This window comes from Calonectris borealis, chromosome 5 (genome assembly GCF_964195595.1).
Source record: "Calonectris borealis chromosome 5, bCalBor7.hap1.2, whole genome shotgun sequence".
NCBI classification, from domain to species: domain Eukaryota; kingdom Metazoa; phylum Chordata; class Aves; order Procellariiformes; family Procellariidae; genus Calonectris; species Calonectris borealis.
This window is the reverse complement of record NC_134316.1, coordinates 12,159,297-12,185,392: the sequence shown is the minus strand read 5'-3', so window position 1 is coordinate 12,185,392 and position 26,096 is coordinate 12,159,297. Positions and strand designations below refer to the sequence as shown.

Here is a 26,096-nt window from a genome sequence, read left to right as displayed (position 1 = left end):
GAAATGCTTACAAGCCCACAAAACCATGCAAGCATTCAGCTTCCACGAGAAAGAGGGCAACAGAAATGAATTTCAGAGCCAGAACCTTGCCTGGTGGAAAGCAGAAGACACTGGCTCCAGCAGAAGTGTCTGTTCCCAACTGCAGATCCGGTTCCCAGAAATGGCTCACCATGCAGCCCAGCACCGGTGACGCTGAAGGATGCTCATGAGAAGCAAGCCAATTATTTTCCCAGATTGATAAGGCAGAAGGATCCACAAGTTGTGTTCTAATGGCTACAACACCATGGCCACGATGAACTAAACCTGCAGGAATGCCTTCGCCAGCCATGCTCGTGGGCTGCTCGGGCACAGGACGTCTCCGCCGACTGGCAGCGCTGCCTGCTGTCAGCACGGCCCGGCGGTTCTTACTGTAAAACCTGTTTCACTCACGTTTTGCCAGGCTCTAACCACCCGGGCTGGCCTTGGACGTGCCACGCCAGGAGACCTCGGTCAAGGTAGTTTGGCAAGGGTGAGGCTGGGGGATAACATATTTTGTCCTCAACAAAAAGCTCTGAGATGAAGAGGAAAGAGAAGAGATGTGGGTGTCCCCCCCACATCTGAAAGGAAAGTCTGAGATGGGGGTGGGATGGATGAGGAGTGGGAAGTTGGGGTAAGGGGCTGGGAGAGAGGAGGAGCTGGACCTCAGAGGACATGGGACAGAAGGAGGAAAGAGGAGTCCCTTCTCCCCATTAGGACGTGTCCCCTGCAATGCCTGGGATGAACAAAATATTCCCATCTGCGTTTTGTCTCCGTCATCAGCTGAAACACTCTGGTCCTACGTCTCACGTCGGTTGATACATTGGGGATGGCAGCCTTCCACTGTGACGAATGCTTTGTTAGCTCCTGTCACACTTCAGCCTGGTGGCCTCAGCGCTCCGGCTCTGCTGCTGGCCCCGTCACCAAGGCATGGTGGGCCCTCTGGGGATCTCCAGTTTGCTTCACTGCGACCCAGGAGTGCCCACGCAGAGGTGAGCACACATGCAAACGACCCTTAGAAAGCTGAGGTTACGCAGCCGGCCGTTCCAGAGCTAGGAGACACCGAACGAAGGCTGCTGCTGCATGTTTCTCATTTCACTGTTTCCTCAAGGCTCCCCACCCAGGCTCACCTCCATGCACAAAATGGACAGTTCCCACCTGCAGAACAACGGCTAAGCAAAAATTCTGCTCGGAGAGATACCTGAAGCAGCCCTGTGCGAGCCCTAAAGCAGTTTATCTGCTGAGCTTAGGGGAAATTAGCCCACTCCATTGTGCTAATGCATCTGTATTGCTCCTGGTAGAGGTACCCGCTAACCACACAGCACGGCTGTGCGCCGTCAGCGTATCCTGGTGAACAGCTCTGAGATTTTCCTTTCTCCGTGCTGGCCAGCCTGTTGGCTCCACGCTGCCTTTGCAGCTGATTGCACAAACTTCCCTTGGACTTCAGCATCCCGGAGTTTTGCAGTCCTTGTTGATCTCAGCTTTGCAGGCTGCAGTCCCCTGGGGAGACACCTTCCCCCCAGCTCCCCAGCCTCGCCACCTCCGGCAGCAAACAAAGGGGATTCCTCTCCCACGTGCGGCTCTGCATCCCCAGAGCGGGTCCTGTACGCAGGGGGCTCTGGAAGAGCAGCATGCGGTCCTGTAATTAAAGCTTGGATCCTAATGTGCAAGTACAGAGAGGCCACATGCCAGCTGATTTGCTTTGTAGCTTGAATAGCATTTCTAATGTAGGTGGGTTGTTTTTTTGGTTGTTGTCTTTTTTTTTGCGTGCATGCAAGAAACAGAAATAGGACTTCATCTTTTATGCATTTCCTGGTGCCTTCCACACCCAGAGCTCCTCTCCATCATTTGACATCATTCCTTGTTTTGAAAGACGCACTTACTAGAAAAAGATATAAGGGTGTTTTCATTGCAGTACATCATATTCACATACATAAAACATTAAGAGCAATATAGCTGAACCCAAAAACAATGCAGTACTTTAGAAAATAGTATTAGTCTTTTCCCTAGGTGTTACAGAATGTGATAAATCCTACTCTGTTATGCATTACGGCCCCCATGGATTCCCAAGGGGAGTGTGTGTCACACTTACAGATACTGGGAGGGTCTGTTACGAAGGGAGCAGAAGGTGGTTTCCTGTTATATGTATGCACACACATGGGGATATAAATATATGTGTGTGTGTGTATAGATGTTTACATAGCATTTGTCAGCACTGCTGAGTTGCATTGGCTGTGTCTGCCCCACAGCGCTAGCTGCCGAGGACAGAGTGCATTTCCCAAGCCCTCTCCCAGTCCATGCTGGGTCTTCCCAGAGAAGCCCTGAGAGAGATCCTGAAGTCCAAGGGCACAATGCCATGGAGGGGGGTACGGGACATGGCAGCGGATGGCAAACACGGAGCAAATCTAGCCCTGTGGAAACAACATGTTTTCCTCTAATGGGCAGCCCTATTAAAGGAGCCCTTTAATGTCCTCCAAACATCCCTAATCGACTCATTGCAGTCGGACTTTGGTCCCAGGTGAGCTGCAGGTGATGCTCAGACCTTCAGCAATGTCCCCTGGGGACAAGTGCCCTAGCAGGTCGTCTGCCTCGTATAAGGAGGCAGAATGATTTTCCTCCTCTTAAAGAGTGTCCTAGAGGCTCATCCCCGCAATAACCAACTGCAATATTCACAGAAGCCAGGTAGTATTAGGAAACAAGAACCCAGGCCACCATGGATCATACTCAGCGTGGGATCTAACATGGTCTTTTAGTTCGCTCCTCCTTATGAGAGGAGCAGATTTACTTGAAAGGAAAATTCTCCTAGGGTTATTGCCTGCATGTTTTTCCAGCCGCTAGCTCTTTCCCCATCCCTCAGATCCATGGGCTTTTCCAGTCTGTCAGATCTTCCTTCATGTCCTGCATGTGTGCTCCCTTCCTCTTCTCCCCCCAGAAGCCTCCCGCAGCCCACCCAGCCCCAGCCCCTCCAACGCCGACCTTCCCTTCCCCTCCCGGGGCAAGGCAGCAGGAAGCAGCATGGCTCCCATCTCCCTTCTTACGGGGGTTGAAACCATGTCATCTGCTAATGCAGACACACAAAAGTGCTCTCGGCAAGAGCTGTTTGAAAAATAGGAGCAAGCTTTTACTGAATCTTTAAAAATCTGCAAAGTCCTCTCCATTCTGCTGGCTTCCAGAGGGAGGAATCCTTCCTGGTCAATAGTACCAATGCCATATTCAGCATCTCCTATAAATGGGGAAGGGAACGTTACTGTTGGCAATCTTAGGCAATGACGGGAAGTATTTATTAGCTCAGCGGGATCCTATGTTTGCAAGGGTAAATCCTGCCAGCAAGACTTATCGTTCCATTGCCAGATGAGCAAAGAGGCCAGGGAGAAGGTAGGTGGCAAAGTGGGCATTCAATGAGGGCAGGGGAGGGGTGCAGAGCCCCCCAAAAGCAGCACTCCCCAGGCAAAAGGGAGTCCCTGGGGCTTGCCGCCTGCCCTGCTCCCAGCAGGTCGTGGCTATGGCCGCTCCAATGGTATTTTTATGAATGGTGAAAGGAGACTTTGGTCCAACAAGTCCCAGGAGAAGTACCAGGCTAAAAAAGGGAAGGGCAAAAGGGAAGAAAAGCAATGAACGGTAATGTAATATAGTTGTAGTTAGATGTTTGCCTGTAAATCACATGACGTTGTATAACGTGTGAAAAGAAAATTGATGGAAGCTATTCAAAGGGAAGCTCCATGATACAAGGAGAAGACTCTTCAGCTGTCCGCCACAGGCTGAATTTTCTCCACAGAGAATACCTGCAGCATGCACGGACTTCACTGCCGAAAGGGACTATTCATTTAGTAGGTTTATATAGCGCCAGGCACTTCAAGCAAGTCATACAGAGCTATGTGATTCATAGACCGCAGACCTAATCCCGAAAGGTTTATTGTCATCAGTGAAAAAAAGGCTAAGCTGTGACTGGCACTCGTGGCCAGGAAGAAGCAGAGCCAGTGCCCTGACTATCTTGGGACAAAGATGTCCCATTCCTCCAAAGCCTGAGCTGGGAGCACGTCTTCCCTGCCGGGGAGTGCCGGCCAGGCTCGCTGCAGGGACAGCCGGGGGGAACCTGGCCCCACCACCAACTTCAGATACCCATTCAGATAAATACAGATGCAGATGAATACAGGACTTGAGTTTATTATTTGCGTGTATTTTAAATGATGATAGTTCTAAATCCTGCTTTTTACTTTGATAATATTAAAACATTCCTTCTAATTCATTTTGTTCTTCTATGCATCTTGAAAACTGTCCTGTGCCTACAGGATAAAACATCCTCTCTCTCTCCAAAAGTGTTTTTATGTTCTTGTGTGATGTGGATTCTAATCAGGATTGGGGCAACAGCATTGATGTGATATTTTTCCAATTCAATTTGAAGCTGTTGACCTTCTAGCAGATATTTTCACATCAGCAGCTCATCTTTTCCCACGAAACAAGTCCAAATATGTTATGTATTTGTCATCTCCTTGTTCTGAAACAAACAAACAAACAAAAAAGTGATGATGTTCCTACACATCTACAGTAACAGCAGTAAGTATGGGGCTGTTTCTTCATCTCCTGGGTTGCTGTCATTGTTTGAGGAGAATGGAAGGCAAAAGGTTGTTTAGCACTAGAAGAGCAAAGGTGCTGTGAAGCACCATGCTGGGGACCACACACAAAACTCGTCTGTGCTGTGCATCCCTCTGGCTGGTCTTCCATAAATCCTTTTTAAAATCATCCATGCATTTAAAAAAGACCCTTTGTAACCATAGTACTAGGTTGTGATATAGAAACTCAAGATAAACATGCAAATGAAATATTTCTTCCCGTGCTTTTGCCAAGGTTGTTTATGATTGTAGAGTTAATTCATTGTTCAAAAACCCCTTGTTTCAGTAGAATATATAACATGGCTGAGCTTTGTCAGGGTGATTATCAAGGATGGCTTCACTGCATAAGCACAGCGCTACAGCTGCGTGTGATCTCCAGTAACTTTCTGGGCAGTAGGGAAGCTCCAAAGGAAAGCAGATGTTGGGAAAGTTTTTGGAAAAGTAGAGAGAAAGATCTAAGTATTTATAGGCCTGTCTCCTGACACGAGTCCCAGCAGTACAATGGAATGACTCACATGGATCTAGATTAACAAAGAATTAAGGGAGGGAAATATAATTAATGCCAATCAACAGGAGCTTATGGGAAGAGACCCTTTCAAACTGACTTGTTATCTTTCACTGGGGAGATTGCAAGATTGAGCGATAAATGTAACGAAGCTGATGTAAAACACACGGACTTCTTTAAGGCCTTCAACTTGTTGCAGCAGGACACGTTGATTAAGAAACCGGAACAATACAAACCCAAGGTGACATGTATAAAATGGTTGTCTAACTAATCATCGCTTAAAACACCACCGTGGTGTTCCTGGAAGGGTGCTCGGGGCACTGTGGGCAGCAGGCACTGGGACATTGGGCTCAGTGTCCCCCCTCCAACCATTTATCGAGCCCTCAGTCCTTGCACCCCTTCCCTTTGCTCACTGACAGACCCCAGTAATCAGCTGGTTTTACTCCGAGTTGTTTATTTGCCCTGTAGCCTTTTCCCATCCTGGGATGGCTGGTGTGTTGTGTGAATTTTCAAGGTGACAACTACTTATCAACGATTTTTAATGGCAGAAAAATGCAATATGGTCCTGTAACCCTGCACAATCGCTTCTTCATCTGCACCAATTGATATTTTATCAAGGACTGTAAAGAAACAAAAAGATTACTAATAAGCTTTGCTATTAGTAAGATGGCACCAAGACGGGGAGAAGAGGTGGAAATTAAAGGACATGTCACTGGTGCAGAGCAAACCAGTTTGCAAAATTGCGTTCAGGTGAACGATACACATTTGAGTACAACCAAAGTTAAAAAACATACTTGTAGGAATAATAAAGTATAGTTTCGAGATAGGAGATATGCGTGTGGAGGGGAAGGATTAGAGATACTGAAAAGGGCACATGAGTCACAGCTGAACATGAATTTCCACAGTTCAGAGTTACAGTATCTGAGAGGGCTAAACGGGTTCTTTGGCTGTGGCATCAGCAAAATAAGCTATATCATGTCTGTATTTGGGTTTCGTGTTATTACAGCTGGAATACCATGTCCACGTCTGGTATCCGCAACACAAACCGATAGATAAGGTGGAGACAAATCAGAGAAAACATGCACACTAGTGCTTACAAATTGGAATAGGATGCCTTTTGGTGACAGACCCCAAGATTTCAATCTCTTCAGTCTCTTGAAGAGATGGCTGTGGGCTGAGACGTGTCCTGGTTGGGAGTAAAAGTTTCATCATCCACAAGACAAAAGCCGGAGAGATCCCATAGCTGGAAGCTGTAATTAGTAGGCATATCCGGAGCAGAAGCAAAGGTTTCTAACAGTGAGGGGGAACAATCACATGGACAGTTTTCCTGGATTGCTCATGGATTCCTTGCCTCTGGCAATATTTAAATGAAAGATACAATCTAAATCAAACACAAGTTACTTCAGGGAAATCCACACAGAGGGACTTCAGGGCTTAGCTCTGCCAAAGCTTTGGAGACCGTACGAGCAAGAACCTGGGCCTTCACCTGAGGTGCCTTCAGAGGCTACTGAGGCTCAGCCCGAGCTTGGACCTGAACATACACTCTCATATAAACAAGGCAAACTTACACATGGGTTTGGGTGTACGCTGAGCTGTCTGTGTAGACACACTTAGAGGTCTCTGGAGAATAAAGGATTCTTCTCAGAGGAAAGCAGGGAAAGGTATAACCAACAGGGATGGTGGCTGAGAGGCTCCGCTGACCACTGAAGGTGCAAATGGTTACAGGTGGGAGCTGCAGGTTGGATGCTAGATGCTCCAGGGTTGGAGACAGAGAAGGAAGCTCTGTCTAACAACTCCTCGGCAAGTCTCTCCAAGCAAAACCCAGTTCTTGGGGCCTATCGTAGGCCCTGGGAATTTCAGCCAAGCTGTGTACTTTCCATTAGCCTGTTGACAATTTTAGATGTTCCTTTTCGAACAAGCGTGGGCTATACCATTTTTAGATAACCTGTGCCCAAAACCCCTGGAATTTATCTCACTGCTACAAAACAATTACTTCCCGCTAACACTTGGGCACACCAATTATTAATTTGCGCTTGAAAACATTACGTGTGCCAGAGTCACCTATTCTTTTCCCATCATTGTGAATGGAGTCTTTGATTCAGTACCAACCACGCAGGAAATGGCGTAGGAGGAACAGTAACATGCCTGACTCAGATGGCAAAGCATCCAAAAGGATTTATGTTTAAGACACAGCTCTGTTGGGGTCAGGCACTAGTAGGAATGGAAGAGGCTTGTTATAAAACACCTATTTTAGCTTCAAACATACGGACTCAAATTCAGAGCTGGCACCACCACCAACAGGCTACTTGTCCTTTGCATTTCCTTTGTAACCATCAAGGCATCAGGTTTATGGAAAGCTGAGATATTTTCAACTCTTTCACTTTTCTGAACACTGACTTTGTGCCAACCCATGAGAGCAATGCTCTCACCCGGCTCTCCGAAGCAGTGTGATTCTGCCGCAGAGCCTATGATCCGTATAGGCATTTGCGTCAAATGGTGGTGGAATTAGTGCAGTTCAGGCACTTGATAGCGATCCCATCACGAAGGTTCACGTCTCATGCACCATGCCATATGGCTCTGCAGGCAAAGCACAGCATGCTTGGCCTTACAGGTAAGGAATTAAATGAGGCGTGCAGTCCAGGAACCACCACTGTTTGCTCTTGTTTTCTCATAGTCGCAGTCCAGTGCCTGAACCTCTCCGATACCTGAGGAATGCAGAGCAATTGTACTGCCACGGCCACCCTGCTGTCCCCAGGGACTTGCTCGTCTCCTGTATGGAAAGGCAAGTTTTGAAGTTAAATGGGCATGGATCAAAGGAAGAAGTCAACACACGCAAAATCTTCTCCCACCTTTCAGATCTCATTCTCTGCTGGACATCAGGTCGAAGAGGAAGATCTTTTCTCTTTCCATTGTTTTCTCTGCCATCAAAAACCCATTTAACCCTGGCCTTGCAGTGGGTTGCACTTGGGCCTCATTATAATTGAGCATGGACTATTGATTCAGGTTGCAGACAGTAATCAGTCCTTTTCTATGAATAGCTTTGTCATTGCCATTTTCAAAATCACACACTTCTTCCTACTATAAAACACTGTTAAGATTATGTATTCTTTGGAAGTTAAAATTTTAAAAACAAATACAAATAATGATTTCAAACACAAGTAATGATTTTAGTTTTAAAGGCAACACTGATGATGAAACAGCCCTGGAAATCTTCCACTGCATGGGATTATCTTAGAATTTCTACAAGAAAAAAAAACAAGGCATTGGAAAAGGAATAAATAATACTGCTTACATCCCTGTGGATGTAACACATTTTAAAATGTGTTTTGTAAAGGCTTAAAAAAACACCAGAAAGTCGCATCAGGGCTAACAATTATCAGTCTAAACTGATATTTGTGTATAAACTAAAATGATTTAATATTTGGGCAGATTCCCAGCTGGTGTATACTGTCATAGCTGCAGTACACAACGAGGCAACTATAACAATTACATTAGCTGATTCTCTACTTGTCTCTACCAACTGATGTCTTTCAGTCTCCAGCCTTTAAAGTGAGATGAGTGGAATAGCAATTCCTCAGCTAGTTCTGCATTTGCAATCCTTCTTCCAGAACAAAGACTCAAAACCTGTGCATTCAAATACATTAAAATCAATCCTTATGTTTTGTCCAGCAATTGTAATCAATTCCAACATTTTTTGCTCTGATCGCAAATGCTGTTAAAGTTAGGGTTTACTCTGTCTGTGCAGTGCAGCCTTAAGAGATTCTTAGTGTGACTTTTAATGTCCAGAAGAAAAAAAATCTAAATTCTTCCCCACAATGATGTCGTTTTGTATCATATTCTTTTCCTTTGTTTTCTGTGTGTGGTGATAGTCAAAAGAGTGACATAAAAAAGGCACCTTAACTAGCAGATCTGCTTCCTGTGTGTCTTTGAGTCATATTCTCCAACGCTATTGGCAAAAACAAGTTTTTACAACTGTTAGCATTGTAGCCAGTACAGCTCAAAGCGCAAGCTGCAGCCTATTCTGGATAACATACAAACATTGTCATCTAAGTCCCACTTACGAAACCACTGTCACTATCACTAGCGATAGCACAAGAACCAGAAAGCGCGATTTGATTATCAGACTTGCTTTCTGAGTTTTCAGAGCCTTTAGATAGGAAAAAAATCAACTTCTGATTTGTGAATGCGGCTTAAGTAGTACCTGATAATATACAGAATATTTATAGACAACAAAGAAATAGGAAACCCATGCAATCAGTTTTTTTACTATGGCCCAATTTCTAAGAAGAAAATGAATACACTTTGAAATGAACTCATCTGTTTAAACGGGAGAAACAGAATATAGCAACAATGAAATATAAAAGAAAGTAGCTGCTATGCAGTTTGTCATTCCCTGTGCAAGTTTTGCTACACGGAAAAAACAGCACTAATCAATGTTGTCGTTTATTGGCAATAAAACAGCAAAATCAGCTGCTGTTATTTTTGTGGTCTCAAGCATTTTCTTCAGAGGTTCTTATTTCAAAATCACTTTGCCAATCAGAAACATGACTCTGAAAGACACAAACATTCCTTCCCCCACAATTCCCCTTCCCTCTGCATCCCCGCCCCAGCCCCTTTTATACTGCGAGTATTAAATGTGGGCTTTATTGAGGGTGATAGCAGAACTCCTATTGCATCAACAGGCCTAGGATTTTCACCTAACTATCCACCACTGTATAGTTCAGATTTATCTGAGTGACTACTGCTTCCACGGAACAGCAACGCAAGTATGTATAACGCAATGCTTAGCTTACTTTAATACCTCTTCGTGCCTGTGCACAGAACTCAGTTTTGCCAAGGCTCGGGACAGGTAAACCCGTACGTGCAAACAGCACTACTGAGCTCCGCGTGCTGCTCACACTCTGCGAATTGCTCCCCGGCTCCAATGCCTGCAGTTCAGCCTTCTCGTGCTAGCTGGAGTGCCCACGAGCGCAGGATGAGAGCATTAGCCTGGTTAGCAACCCAAGTAAACCTCTGTCTATTTTCACCCTTTTTCTGACTCTGTTGTAAGTCAATTACAATTTTTTACAAACACATTGTAAAGAACATATTCTACTGGCAATTGAAAATAAAAAGATGAAGCAGCAGCCCTGTGGCAAAAGCAGAGAGTCAGGAGATCTGGATACTCTTCCTGGCTTTGCTTCAGACTTCGTGACTGACCTTGGCAAACCAGATAGAGGCAACTCCCACTCCCTTCTCCGTGCAAAGGGTCCTGCCTGCTACCCCGAGAGCGCGGCTGTGCTACGAGTACGTACCGTCTGAGCATATACGCACACAGACGTATATGTACGCACAGAAATACAGATCATTTGCACAAGACGCAAGTATTCAAATCCAAAATTCCTGTCATTGACACAGAGTAAGGCGTTAGCTTAACCTGAGAGCGAGGAAGGAAGATAAGGCGTCACGCAAGTCTACTGGGTTTCTCCTTCTGCAGGTCAGCTGTTGTGGAGCATTTTGTAGTTCTGATGATGAAGTAACAGACAAGCAGCTTATTTATTGGGTAGTGTTCACAGGCTATCTTTCCTCGCTCACATCTCTAAAAGCAAGGAAAGTATTACCTACATTGTGGGATGGATTTCAAGGCTAAGCTGGTAAATATTTATAAAAGACATAAAGTTTGTCAGATAAATTATGCTTTAGAAAGACAAAATGTTATCGCTAGGCTGCCAGATCCTCAGAGATGCCAAGTCTCTACAAATCCCACCAGATCTAGTGTTTTTATTCTACAGGTTCACATTTTCTCTGTAAAAAACAGAAATAGATTTGTTTCTAAAGCACCTATATACTGAATATACGCAAGTTACTTCTCTTTCTCATTTTTAATTCATAATTAGATCTTGTCATCACTATACCGATATCTTCCTTGTACACTTAAAAATGATTGTGCAGAGTAACTACTGGATACACAAAGCATGTTTTGATAGCCCAGGCTTCCAAATAAACCAAGCACCAAGTTGGTATGAAAACGCAGTGCTGTAACACTGTACGGGCGCGACTGCACCAGGCGAGATCTGCCAACACCAGCCTCAGATCCCCCGCCACGTGTGAGCTCCCTTCTTTACCACACACCATCCTCTGGACTGGCGAAGTCCAAGAAAAGGGAGGACATGCTTTGGCAGAAGAAGACCTGAGGACCGAGCCCTGAACACCGCTGTACAGCAGACACGCTAGTGTTCCTGCTCCTGGCTGTGAGCGGGCAGCAGGGTTTGTCCCCGCGTCCCTTCTCCGGCTTAGGACTGGCTCCCCAAGGGGGAGACGCTGCCTTTTCTCCAGCCACGCTCCGCGGCTTCATCCCCTCTGCCCCACGGTGCTCCCCAACACCTGAGCTCCCCGCCCCGGCTCACACCCTTTCTCCTCTCACGCCCGGCCCGCCCGCACCGGGGGTCCCGCGGCTCCCCGAGGGCCTGTTTAGGAGACAGCCCCCCCCCAGGCCGCGCCGCCCCGGGGCTGCTCCGGGGGACGAAGGGCGGCCGAGCCCTGCCTGCGCGGCGCCAGGTCGGGCCCCGGGACGGGCAGGGCTCCCGCTGACCGATCCCCGGAGGACGGGGATCGCCACACGGCCCCCCCCACCGGCCCCGGTCGCCGCTGCCAGTCCCCCGCGGCGCCCCCGCCCCGCCCGCCGCGGCCCCTAGCAACAAGCCGCCGGCGCCGGCCTCCCCGCCGCGGCCGGGCGGGGGGCGGGCCCTTCCGGTTCATGTCGGAGCTGGGCTCGGCGCGGAGGAAGCCGGGCGGCCATCTTGGCTCGTCCGGGAGCGGCGGAGGGGCGGGGGGCAGGCAGGCGAGCGTCGGGCGGGCGGGCACCCAGCTTCCCCAGCCCGGCCGCGGCCCGCGGGGTGCTGGCCTTCTCGGAGCCTGGGGCGGGCGGGTAGAGGCGGGCCCGGGATGCGAGCGGCGGCCCGGTGAAGCGGGGCCGGGGCGGGGGAAGGAGAGGGGAGCCCCCTCGGCAGCGGGCCTGCGCTAGCCGCCGTGCCCCGGCTGCGGCGGAGAGTGGCCGGCGAGAGGAGCTGGACTGCGCGGCGCCCCGCTGCCGCCTCCTCCCCGCCCGCCCGCCCTGCGTTTCCCCCCCCTCGGAGCCGCTCCCTCGCCGCCTCCCTTCCCCCGGCTCCATCTCTCCCCGCTTGATGAGGCGGCCCCCTCCCCGCTGCTGACCCCCGCGGACCCCGGCCTGGCTGTAGGATGAGCCCGGAGGACTCGGAGGGGGCGAGGCCGCTCCGCTCCCTGAGGGGGATCTAGCTCGGGCGTGGGGCGCCGCCGGAGGGTGGGGGGCACCGACGCGACGCCGCCCCCCGCCAGCCACCTCCTTCATGGTGGCTCCCTGCGACCACCATCTCCGAGCAGACGCGCAGCCCGGCCCGGGGGCCCGTGTGTGTGTGCGCGCGCCGCCGTCGCGGGCAGCGCGGCCGCCCGAGTGAAGTAAAATGTCCACTCGGACTCCATTGCCCACGGTGAACGAGCGCGACACCGAGAACGTGAGTACCGCCGGCCGCGGGGGGACCGGCCCGCGCACCCTCGCCCGGCGCCGCTGGCTCTGGGGGCGCCGGCCAGCCGCGGGGGGCATCGCCCTGCGGAGGGCTGTCATTAACCTCTTACCGCCTGCACTGTTTCCAAATTACCGATTTATTTTGAATTAATTATTTTTTAACTCCCCCGCAGCACGTTTCGCCTATTTAGTAGCATTTGCGGGCATCCCTCCCCCAAACCCGGTGTCCCCTCTCTAACACTTTATTCGAGTATCTGGGATCGGGTTTGTTATGTTGGTAACGGGGAAGAGAAAGGATCCGCGGTGGGGAGGGTGTCCTGGTGGGTTGCTGTCTTCTCCTAATATGCAGACTTACTGCTAAAAGCAGCCGAATAAACCTCCGGTAAACAGATGGGAATCATTCAGCTTTGGAAGGGGTGGGCTAGGTGACCTAGATAATAGGCCTCTTCCCTGCTTAATTTGCAGGGTTCTTGATGATAATGACGCTGTTAGACTAGTCACCTGTTCAGATGACATTAAAAGGGTTTCTTTATTGGAATTATCTTCCAGACAAGGGAGCCTGTTCCTCCTTCCCCCCTCCCCCCCGTTTTTTCTTATTTACCTTAGCAAAGTCAGGGTTTAGGAATTGACATTTTATTTACGAGATTGAGTCCAACACTGTATTAACAATAGCACAGGTCATATGCTAAAGGAAGAAAGAAGAAAAAAAAAAAAGGTAGTCCTACCACGTGAGCAGATAGCCACAAATGAAGCTCAGTAGGAGACTCCCTTTCTGCAGATAGGAACTGTATTTCTTTTGAGTTAAAACTTACTTGATCCCGGTGTATCCTGTCTAACCATTTTTCTGCATAGGCTCTGACACGTCCCCAAATGATAAACAGACGGGAGTTGTCACTCACTGTAGTCTAAAATGAGTCAATCAGTGAACTTTGTATTCAGCTTTTTGTAAAGGCTATCTGATATTCTTTAGAAGACAGATGCTAAGCCTGACAGAGGAGGCTTTTTTTGTGAGGGCTTCTTATGTTTTGGACTGGCATAAAAAGTGGAAACTTTGGTTAAAGATTAGGAAAAACTGTTGGATTGTTCCAGACCATAAGTAATCCAAGAAAAGAGATGGTAGCTCCATTGTTTAAAACAAGACCAGACAAAGCGTTAGAAAACATGCTGCATGGAACAATTACTGCATTACTAGGGATTTAGATTTTATTGACATAATAGGCACTTCTAACTTCTGTGATCTTTATTTGTTTTAGCACTAGATGCAACCTGCAGGCTAAGGGCTGTATTGAGCAAAAAGCCAGCTAAGCATATTTGGTTGTAAAATCTCAATGAGCTTCCTGCCTTGTGGAAGAAAATAATTAAAATATTATGCGGCCCTTCCTATGCCATGGGGAGAATTGAAGCTGTAGCATACTCTACAAAATACTATACAAAGTTTATTCAGATAATTGTTTCAGTCTATAAGCAAACCTGACTGAGGTTTTCAAGCTCCACATATATGTGTGGAGGCCACCCAGTAAACCATTTTAGAAAGTGTTCAGATCAAGTTCTCTAATGTAATTAATTTAAATTCTACCATGGATAACATAACGGTGGAAAGACTTAGTATGCTCGAGGAAATACATTATTCACAAGCTGTGTGTTCTAGCACTTGAAGTTAGATTTTTACATGTCTTCCACTTAAGGCACCTTGTTCTCACTTCAAAATATTGGTCTAACACTTCTCTTTAGTAATCTTCATAATTTAACATATGGGGATTGTCTTGCAGATGAATTGCCTTAGGTTTAGATTAAGGCATATTTTTCAACTGCTGTAATCTGGGCTGGTGACCACAGAAATACCTGTAGGTAGTGATATTGACAGGGAATGATTAATCCAAGTAATCACCAAGTCCATTGAACCAACCCCCTCAATACAATACCGTATGCCTCAAGAAGCTGTCTCTGACGTTCTGGCCATCAGCTATCTAGAAATTCACCAAACACATTCTTTTCAGCCTTGCTTTTACTCTCTCTGAATTACCCCTACAGCTGTGAATGTCAAGTCTTTTTTTTTTTTTTTTTTAAATACTAAATGTGACGATTTTGATACTTCAACTACCTGTTCTTCCACCCCAAAGCTGGGTGTATTGTCTTGGCAGGTAAATTGAGCCCTTGATTCTCTTTCATGTAAGAGAAGTCTAATTAGTTAATATTTATAGGACTTTTTGAACCTCAGGTGGGAAGAGGCTTAAGAGGTGCCAAGATATTCAGATAGCCTTTGGGCCATGGTCGTGGACCCCCTTAATGCCTTCTCTCTGCTTGGAAGGTTACCACTGCTGACAAAGGCTTGGCTGGTGTTGAATCTGGTTGAAGCGTGCTGATCATAGCTTATCCATGCCTATACTTGCAGTTTTGAAAATGAAGTTAGCCTCCAGAATGACGGTGAGCGTAAATTATCATTGTCTATGCTTGCAGTTAACCACGTTTAGCGGTTGGCAACTCCTGTTGAATAGACAAGGTCTAATTGTCAGTACTTGATTTTTTTTTTTTTTTTAAGGCAGTGTATACCACTTCTTACCAAGACACTTCATGCATGTACTGAAGTGGAAATACTGTCACAGTGACTTTTCCCAAAAGCCACTCACAGCTACCAAGCCTTTAGTGCTTTTGAGATGAAAGAATTTGGCTCCGAGTCACCTGGTTTTGAGAGGAAAGGCATCCCAGATGATCTGTGATCATAGGAACTTCACACTTGGACAGTTGGAAGCTGGCTGTTGGCCTGCGATGAGCTGGCTTCTCATTGCAAAGGTAGAGCAGCTCCTCGCTGGCCGTGTCTTGTGCAGTAACGGCTGCCAGCTGCTCAGGGGACAGAAGTGAATGAGAGGATCAGATCTTTTCTGTCTTCTACAGAATTATGTCCTGCATGTGGGAGAAAAAGCAATAGAGGCAGCAGAGACCTCCTTTATCCAAAACTGGGAGACAAAATAGACACAGAGGAAGGACCTGTAGGTGACAGAAGAATGAGTAAACTTGTTTTACTAGTGATGAGGAGGAAGGGAGGGAAGATGGAGGAGAAAAGAGTGTGGAAACACAATGGGAAAGGAAGGTAGATGGTGGAAAACAAAAGATAAGAGGAGGCACAGAGGAATGTGCGTATGGCAGGATGGAGGACAACCAGTGACAAAGAAATAGGAGCAGAAGAAACAAGAGTAGGACAAATATTCATTTAAAAAAGTTCACAAAGAGTGGCGAGATGATGGAGAACTGTAGATAGAAACAAGGAAATACAGGTGGTATGGAAGTTGGTAAATACTTTTTTTTATGAGAGTATGAAATAGAGAAGAAGAATCTTAAACTAAACAGTTTAATTTGAACCTCTGTGTCCATTGCACAGCTGTGTTTCTGGGAGAAAAAAGGTAACTGTTTTGGATGTGTTGGTACTGCAGGCCAGTCTGAATTAAAAATTTAAGTAATCTGAGGAAAAGCGAGACTAAAATATACTCTTATCTCCATGACTGTGCCTAATGTGAAAAATTTGCTATTGAAAAATGGCAGTGTGATGGCAACTGTGCTTGTACAAGCCTATACAAAAGGATTCTGTGCAGCAAAAATATCTAATTTAACTTTTTTTGTTTAAAAAGGTTTAGTAAAGGCAAGGTTAGATTCAAAAATTTACTTTTAAGCTACTGTGAAGGTTAGTGCGGTACCTCTTGATTTATTACCAATTAGCTATGAAATGCATTAGAGCATTTGCAGACAATATGCAAGCTTGCATTATTCTATATATTATTTATCAGTCTTCTCCTATTACAAATAGATCTGAAATCGGAATGCTTTCTTCCGTAGCGTGAAATACTAGGGTTTTTTTAAAGAAGGGAGTGAGGAGGGAAGCATGCCTGTCGCCAAGAGTCCTGGTAGATTTTCTTCTACAGGGACCATCTATGTTCTTCCATATTTTTCACCAGTTGTCATAAATGTTCTGGTTTGAGTTAAATTAGGTGAAGGTGGCAAAAAAAACCTAGAAATAAAATATGTTTTAGGAGTTCATCTGGGATGCATTTTTTAATTCCAAATTTTCACAGAGCAGGAAAATGCTTTTTGTGCATTTCTTACTGCCTGGGATGCCTGATACGTCCGGTACTGTGTTTGTACTCAAAAAATACCTGATCAGGTTGTGGGACATTGCGAGTCACCGACTTAGTATTTTCACATTTTGAAGTGAGAGGTTTCATTCTTCAGCTCTGCTAAACAGCCTGTGCTGTGTTGTTTAATCATTTGGTTTCACTGTCAGTTCGAACTGATAGGAGGCTGCTGGGGGCGTCAGCCTTGGCTGCCTCTTCCACCTGTGGTTTGTGCCAGCCCTAATTACCGCAGGGCTGTATGACGAGTCTGGTCAGCTCTCTGATCTGACTGAAATGAACCCTTAAGAAAAGTGGGTTTATCCCCATTCTGTGGCTGCAAATGCTGACACAGAGGAGAGGATGGGAATGTCCAGTCCGGGTGGGGAAGGCTAGAAACGCTTCTTAGTATTTTTGTTTTGATTTGATTTAAGCCAGTCATAGCATAGCACTCTAGGGCTAAGATAATTTGAGTTGTGCCCCAACTACAAGCAGAGATATATAACTGCAGTGGTGCACCTTTCACAAATTGTGCTCTTCTGCTCCTGGAAACAAACTTCTTTTTCTCCTTTTTTACATTTATTTCACTAATGCAGAAAAACTAAGCTACAGGACCTTACGTCAGAAGTTGTTAAAAAGTCTGACGTAGTTCGTGTATTTTATTAGCACCACTGAATGTGACTTAAATTGTGGCCTTAGAAGTAGCAGTCTGAAAAACAGAACACAACTACAGAAATTATTGAAAGAAAAACAAGAGGAAATATGGGATTTAGTACACTAAACTTCATAGACTTCTTCCTAGGCTTTCTTACCCACTCACCTAATATCCTTACCTACTCGATTCTGCATTTTAATTCTAGTCAAAAGACGTCTTCATGTTGATGTAAATGGACAATTCCTGTTGACTACATGTCTCAGGTGACTCAAGTCAAAGGAATTCTAAGAGTGGAGGCATTTGTTTCTCCAGATCTCCATTTCATATGATATATAAGTAGCATGTGTCTGCAACTTCCTCTTCTTCTCAGTCAAGTAATGCTGCCTCATGGATGTCAGCCAGATCAAAAATGGAGGTCACTTCTTTTTTTTATGCTCATGGCATATCAAGGTTGGCTCTGCTTAGTGTGGAGATCATCTGTCATTAAAAATCTTTAGAACGTATGATGAATAGATGCTTACTGCTCTTAGAACATAAACCTGAAAGGTACTGGGTACACCTGTGATAACACTCCAGTCAGTCTCCTGGATGAAACCCTTGGGTTAAGAAGAATTCTTGGCCCGTAAACAGCAACTTGTTGAGCTCCGTGTGTGTGTATATATACATATAAACAAAAATTAACTTTCAAATAAAATTTGTTCCTGCAGGGTTAAAGCCTAAACAAAGTTTTCTATCTGCAAGCTCAATGTGGTCTTTGAAAACCAACTGTGAGGGTTTTTTTTGTTTAGCGTGTAATTACCGACAGTGATGATTCTGGAAACAACTTAGTTGGCAGTATTGTTGATGAAGAATAGAATATGGTTGGTTCTTCAGCTATTATTCCCCAGGCTGATGTCAATAAATATCCATTTTAATCAGCAGTAAAGAAACTTTGGCTGGAAAGATATGAATGTCAGATCTTGATAATGTGAAGCCACAAAAGAGCTTTTAAAAAGCTTTTCTAACCGGCACCAGACTTATCTTTTTGATTATATAAGCAGGATTTCTTCACTGTTGTGTTGTTCAGTGCTAATCATGGAATTACAGATTCACTCTCTTTCATATGCTGTATAGAATATGAACCAAATGATGTCAAATACATCAGCAGAGGCTGTAGTGGTTATGCGTGGGAAGGACTCCTGCCCGTGAAGGGGAGCATCCTTCCTTCGCGGAAGGCTGTTAGTGCTTTGCTATCGGCGCTCTCCCACTGTGGTCCTCAGGGCAATGGTGCAGTTGTCAGTAGCTCTTCCCACCGCTGGTCTGTGGCCAGAATTGTCAGTGTGCAAGTAGCAACGCTCCCTCTGCCGAGTGGAAGTCTCCTGTATGTCAGTCCATCCTGTCCGCCTCCATCAGGCTGCCCAGCGTAGGGAGTTGCATTGCTGTGCTCAGTTTGAGCTGTAGCTGCCTTGTCCTGTCTATTACTCCTGTTTTTTTCCTTTATTTCACCCTCCCCGCTGAGGTTAGAGAGAATTAGGAATGTGTGTCAAGAGGTATAGCCTGTGTGTGCTAAAGACTGTATTTACTCTTCAGGTTTTCCCTTTAAACTGGTTGTTTGACAAATACGACCTAATTAAACTAGCCACTCATTTTCATGAAGTGTCATACCAGTTAAATGAATGAGTACTGTGGTAGGCTGAGAATTGCGCAGAGAGTTCTTCACCTCTTGACAATGGAAGCATCCAAATAGTGTTTTCTCTCCTTTACCAGCTATAATGTGTTTCTAGGTGGTCTGTTTGTCTCCCTTGCCGAGTTCTGACCCTCTCAGTTGTTCCACTCGATCACAGCATCCGTAATGGTAGGGCTATAGCACACTTCAGTGAATAAATCTGCCTTCATGGATTGATAATTTTAGTGCCACGTTGGACAACATTTTCCTTTGTAGGACAGCATTTAGAATTTCATGAGATGGAAGCCATGACTGTTCACCCTTAAGATCGATTATGTAGCAAGCTAGTCTAAAAAGCTGCCTTTTAATTATATGTGCTTGAACCAAAGAATTGGCTGTGCAAACATCAGCTCGGGCATACTGGGTCTGACAAAATCCACCTTGCTCCATGTCCTGATTTGTGCCCTGGTCAGTGGTAGGAGGGGAGTGAAATTAGGACAAGTACAGGACATCTTCACCTGATGCCTTACTGGTTTATAATATAGGAAAATAATGTAATATTTTATAATATATGATGACTTAGGGATTCCCAGAGCAGTAACTGGTATGTAGGCAATTAAGGTTTAGTATTTGCTGTGACACCTCTTGGTGGTTGCCAGAAATGTAAGTCTATGTTTTGACTTTCCAGTAGAATTCCTTCGTCAGCAGTCGCAGGATGCCCTGCTGTGCTGTTTCACGGATATATCTGCGCAATAAGATGCTACCTCTGTGAATATCCTTAGGGCTAACCTTTTTTCTCTTATACTGAGTAGTACTCAGCAGTCTGTATCTTCTTAAAGATGTTAGTGATAAATGGGAAATAAAATACAACACATTGTTAGGAAGGGCAGCAGTGAAATTTGTCTTCACATGCTTCATTGAGAATATTTTTGTGTTTTAAACTATGATATGTTTCCTGATAAGGTTTTTTTTTTTATGAATAAGAGTGCTGGTGGAGAGCGCGCAGCCAGAAATTACCATGTATTTTTATGTTGTGTGCCCAAGTTAGGGTAATGAAGTAATTTAGTGTCTCAAATATTCATCATGTCCTGGAATGTTTAGATTATTAACATTCTAAGGGATAGGCTTTAAGTACAATTTTTTCTTACTATAATTAAAAATGCTGAGTCGAATGAGGCTATCATGATTATTACTGGTCTGACAGCTTTCCAAGAAATTCTATAATACCACTTCGTAGCATTTCATACAAAGATGAGGTAACAGCTAAGGTAATAAACATTCCTAGAGACTTTTGTAAGATTACATTTTATTAGTTCATTTGGCTGATGAGAAGGTAGTTTTGACTATTGTATAAAATAAATGGTTTAAAAAAAATGTTGATACAGTTTGTCCTCCCTGTTTTAGAAAGAAAGCTTCCTACTTACTTAAATAAACATGGATTTTTGCAGGTCTTGGGCATTCTAATTTCTTAATGTTTTTCAGCTCTTCGAATGGATATCAGATTCTGTCTCTTCCAGGTTTTTCTCAGCTGTTGGCACCTTCTTAAGCAGTATGAAACTTTGATACTAGTCATTCTCTGCCCTGTGTATTTCTGATGCTGTGAATGTTAAGATATCTCTAATCATACAGATACTGGATAAAGCTAACATCTACCAAAAAGATTTTAGTTATCGGCACCTTCATACTTCATTTGCTTTTTACTTTCTTTTCTTTTCTTTTTCTTTCTCTTCATGCTAATCATTATCTGGCTATGAAAGGATGTCGGCTCATCATTGGGGGAAGGCTTTTGCGAAAAGGTGGGTTTTGTGTTGTGTTCCAAATATAGTTGGTCTTGGGCTCAGTCCCTCCCTTGCAGTAAGGTTTCTCACAAATGGAGATGTTTTACTCCACTTCCTTCTGGGTTGAGTGGTATCAGGATGGGGCTGGGGGAAGGAGGAGAATGCTTTTTTTTTTTTTTTTAAATGAGAGAAGTTGGCTTGAAAATGGATAGCTTTTTAGGGAACCCTCCTACTATGTGCAAAAAAAACCCTCTTTAAAGTATTTAAAAGATTTTGAAATGGAACCTGATGCATGTTAAGATATGGAAGGAAGTTCTGTCTTGTCGTCAGTGGATTTCAGGAGACAGTTCTTTTAAAAGACATGGTGACTCTGGCTAGCCTGAAGCTGCACAAAGTACCCAGTCTCCTTGCTTCAGTTCCCCATCTGCAGTATAATGGTCTTTCTTTGCGTGAAGACAGGTTATTTTGGGAATCCCTCAGCCATGATGAGTGTCATGAATGAGTGTTGCCCTTACACAGAATGCATGTCCAGGAGATACAGGTCACCTACCACAATGTATGGAAACTTACTACAAATAAACACATGCTTGTTTTAAATCTTATGTTTTTAAGACAAACCCCCTTTCTTATTGAAGCCATATAGATGTGGACCTGGGAAAGAAGCCTGAAACTGAACAGAATCTTTGGGGGTCAAGGGGTGAGGCAGGCAAAATCTGCGGAGTTGAGGGTCTGCTTGGGAAAAGGCAAATGACCTGCATCTCAATTTAAAGAGCAGAGGATGCTGTTACTGTTTCTGCAGGCTGAGATTGGAGCTGTTAATCTGCTTGCTGAGGAAACTACTCTAGGAAGTAGCTGGGTACAACCAAATGCTATACAAGCCAATGCGTGACTTGAACTTTTCCTGGACCATCTATATTTTTGCTTTTTGCCTACACCATTTAGTTTCCCATCTACCTATCATGGCTTCTTGAAAATTATTTGGGTGGGAGAAACACTTTTACTCAGTTTTGAGTTTATGCCTTTTAGTACTGTATGCTACCAAGCCCTCTTCTTCCTTCATTTCCATAAGCAAAAGAAAATCCATGTTGAAACTGGGAATCTGTTTTCTGCAGTTTTTAGAAAGCTTGTGTTCTGTTCAATATAATAATCTTGTATTTGACAGAGGAAGGACTTACTGATAGATTTACTTATGTGAAGTGAAATAAAGGCCAAATTAGATAGGGTTGCAAATTGTCAGGTTTCTACAGAACGAAACATGGCTATGAGCAAGTCAGTTGGAGAGAACTGAACTGCTTAGGAACACACAGTTTGATATTCAGAAACCACGCTGAAAAAGGTCATATTCTTGAAAAGAAATGATCTGGGTTAGGGTGGAAATGCAAACCTCCGTACAAGGAGATTGTGTTAAATTTATCAACGCTAGTCCAAATAAGTTCACAGCTGTTAATTCCTCCCTTTAAGTGCAAAGCTAGGAAGCATGGAAAAAATGATAGGACACAAGAAGTCATTCCTCAACAGAGGACAGCGGAGCTCTCAAGATACATTAACTGGGGTGGTTTACTATGTGGAATAGAATTTGTTAGTATAACAGAATCTTTCTTATACCTAATATTCTTTATATAAAGTAGGATATGAATGAGATCAGTTCTGAATAACCTGTACACAGGTTCTCTGGTTTGGGAATACATGGTACCTGATGCCCACATCTCAACCGCCTCATAAGCTAGCTCAGGTCTAACACAGCTTATTAGCTCAAGCACGAGGCAGCAGAGATGCAGATACTCTGTTTTGAGAGTCAGCTCGGTGGTTCAAAAGCAACCTACTTGTTGAATCTGTCTGCTGGAGAACCTAAGCTAATAAGCCCTGCTTGGAGGCAGGCTGGCTCTTGCTGAAGCCAGCTTGTGCACCTGTGCCATGTACCCCGGTGTGGAAGGGCTATATTCTAAATAGTTCTGATACACTCCTTTTTCCAAGGTAGGTTATCAGCTCAGTGTAGTGCAATGTAAGTAGTACAGCTGTATTCCTGGGATACTGTACTTGAACTAAAAGTGAGCCTTCCTCCAGTATATCCAAGAAATATCCTTGTGGCCCTGTACGGAACATCCTAACCCCTGATCACTGGGCGTAGCAATGATGTTAGTGTCTAGTATCAGCAATTGCTGCTTTTTTCTAGCTGGTCTGAATAACTTGACACTAGAAGGTACCAAAGGAGCTGACAGAGAAGTTTTCTGCATTGTGTGCTGCAAGGTTTGTTAGAAGTCAAAGTTTAGGGAAGTATAGAGGATTGGCATTGCTGTGCCAGTACATATGGGGTAAATAAGATGGCCTGAACAATCAGTATCAGCCTGGCATTAAGGGCATGCAAAATAATGAAATTGTTGATACAGGATTTCACTGGCTTTAGTTCCTTCAGCTGGGCGACTGCTCTTGTCCTTCCTCTCCTTGAGTATTATTGATTGATAAACACTTACCCAGTTGTTACAGGTGTCAAGATATTAATGAGAACAATGAATTGTTATCAAGCATTGAATTTTTACTGGATCTTGTTACGGGTGTGCTTCTTGTTCCTGTGCCAGTTACTAGTGGTTTGGAATAAATGTATTTTATTACAGTAGTAGCCCAAACTACTGCTCCTGAAAACTAGGATACAGATTGCTAGAATATTAAATAGGGCAGGATGGGCCAGTCATCGGGAACACGTAATAACCTCCATGTAAGGAAACTTTGCATTTCCCTTCAGCCAAATGTGAGATCATGCATGTAAGGAACCAGGAATGAAAGTCATTATGTGTGGTAAGGCAATGGGAAGCAATAATTCTTAAAAAGAGTTAGGGTCAGTATTGGGTGGTCAGATACAGATGGTCTTCTGCCAAGAAGGGTAGTTCTGTCCGTGTAAAATCAGTGGAGTGTTCAACAGAAGATGCAGTCTCTGTGTTTAGTCCTACTGCGCCTGTTGGTATGGCATGTCCAGTTCTAGCATGAGCCCCAGAAAAAGGTGATGGAAAAATAGGAGAGGGTTCTGAAAAAAACTACAAGAAATGTTTCCTTGTCTTTAATCATTCTTACAGCAGCCTGTTTAGGGAGCTTAATGTACATATAACTTATTAAAGTGAAGGGGTAACGTGATCATAGTAATTAAGTACCTATATGGGAAGTACAAATCTGGTGACAATGCAGTACCCAGGCAGTAAGGAGAAGGTAAAGCCAGATTGATACTAAAACATTATATGCACCACAGTGTGAGTGTGTGTGGTTTTTTTAAATAGTAACTATTGAAACAATTTTCCAAGGGTTGCCATAGACGTCTATCAGTAGTATTTCTTAAATGAAATGAATTTGTTTTTAAAAATAATTTGATCACAGCTGTTGCACTGAAATTAACAAACCAAGCAACTTAAGATGCCAGAGTGTATGGTCACCAGGTTACATCAGCTTATTAAATAGACTGTGAAACTTGCCAAGTGTCATGCAAGCATGGATTTGTTCATTTGTGCCTGTACCATGGTTCTTAGCTCTTGAGTTATGATCTCACATCCTTATGCTACAGTGATTTTCAGACTGAGTGTTGCTGTATGCCAGATTTTTGGTTGTCCCTGCTGAGTTTCAGGAAGAGTAGTAGCAGTAGAAGAGCAAGATCTGGGATTTCTGCAATGACTGTGAATTTAGCGTGTCATCTTCTGTGTAGCCAGACATTTGCTTCACATTTGCAGACTACTGAGCATTTCTAATACTTTAATTAGTGAAGTTAGTCTCAATCATGAGTTGAGAACTAAGGGACATGAGGGTACCTGCTCTTTCATAAACAGGCTGTCAGGAAATGAAAAAAATACTTTACTGTTATCTTAACCATGTGATCTGATGAATAAAGACTATTATAGGTATGATACATACCCATTCACTTGTTCAATTAATAACTGTTCAGGGAAACTGAGTGAAAGGAACTTAACAGATTGCAGACAGTATCTCAGATCTCTGTAACTGGTGCTCAGCTGATTAATATCCGAGGTTCCTATACATTAGGTAAGATTTCTTCCCTTGTTCTCCAGGCCTTCCTGGGTATTTTCAGTCATGAGGTTTTGTAGGAACAGGAGTCTAATACAAGAGAAAAAAATCCTTTTATTACTTTATCAGTAGTATTAAACTGTCCAGTAAGGGTGAACATTTTACTGTGTGTGCTTTTAAAAAAGCTTTGTTCGTGTCTCCTTTCCAAAAGCTTTCCTGCTCTAGTTAGGCAAACGGGAAATAATATCAAACACCTGCATGTTCCATAACTGATTCAGCAGTCTGCGTAAGTTACTTAAAATGCTCAACTATTGCTGCAGTTCAGGTGATGTTGCACTTGGTCTTTACCAGATGATGAAATGGATATTGTGTTATGACCTGGGAACCTCTTTATTGTCCCCATCAGAGCAAAGTTCAGTGTGAATCTGAAGCTTGAGTTGGATCCTTTGAAGGTTTCTTCAAAGGAGTTGCTAATGTTTTTGAATGTTGTATGCTTCTCATCATTGATGTGTTTTGTCTTTATTTCTCAGCCTTATCTGTGTATGTTTTTATTGCAGCATACATCCCATGGAGATGGACGGCAGGAAGTTTCCTCTCGAACTGGGCGCTCTGGAGCTCGCTGCAGGAACTCTATAGCTTCCTGCGCAGATGAGCAGCCGCATATTGGAAATTACAGACTCCTTAAAACGATTGGAAAGGGGAATTTTGCAAAAGTAAAACTGGCAAGGCACATCCTAACTGGCAGAGAGGTAAAGTGGTATGGGTGTAAACAGTAGTAAATTGCAGTAGGTGTGAAGGTTCTCTTAGAATAGCATCATCTAAGTCTGTGAACATTTAGCACATTTTACTAGAGATACTGCCACTGATATAGAACAAAATAGAAATGGAAGACTATATTTTTTTTTAGTAATGATTACAAAACAATTTCTCTTGAAAATGGTCTCTTAAATTTGTATTTTTGACAAGTTCCTGTCCAACTAAATTGTGTTCAAGTTTGCTACTAGAATTCTCTGCTAACCCTCCATTCCCAAAAAAGGGCTCAATATATAGCAATTAAATAAGCTTGCTGGAAAGACTGCCTCTTGGTGTCTCTATACTGCACAGAGCAGGGCTGCATTGGAGGGGAAGTCAGGAATGAGAACTAATTTATCTTCTTGATTATGGTCTGAGTAGCCCAAACGCAGTATTTTCTTGCCAAAGCAACCTGTCTCCCAGGAGTTCTGCTACTGTCTGCAGTGCTGGGCAGCCTTGGGAAGCCACTCCA

The 26,096-nt window shown here is 44.4% G+C and overlaps 1 protein-coding gene across 19 annotated transcripts in view; it reads left to right on the top strand.

Annotated features, from left to right (window-relative positions):
- Positions 1–11,917: 11,917 nt before the first annotated feature.
- The window catches only part of MARK3 (microtubule affinity regulating kinase 3), a 64,077-nt gene continuing 49,898 nt past the window's right edge, over positions 11,918–26,096 (top strand). For 4 of the 19 annotated variants that reach the window (XM_075151009.1, XM_075151003.1, XM_075150997.1 and 1 more), the window contains exons 1-3: positions 11,919–12,641; positions 20,810–20,848; positions 25,390–25,581. In XM_075151009.1, coding sequence (XP_075007110.1) covers positions 12,591–12,641; positions 20,810–20,848; positions 25,390–25,581 — 282 coding nt within the window. In that variant the 5' untranslated portion in view covers positions 11,919–12,590. Of the gene's footprint in view, positions 12,642–20,809; positions 20,849–25,389; positions 25,582–26,096 lie in introns of those variants that run through there. The other 15 variants (XM_075151010.1, XM_075151002.1, XM_075151005.1 and 12 more) reach the window with 13 other exon arrangements.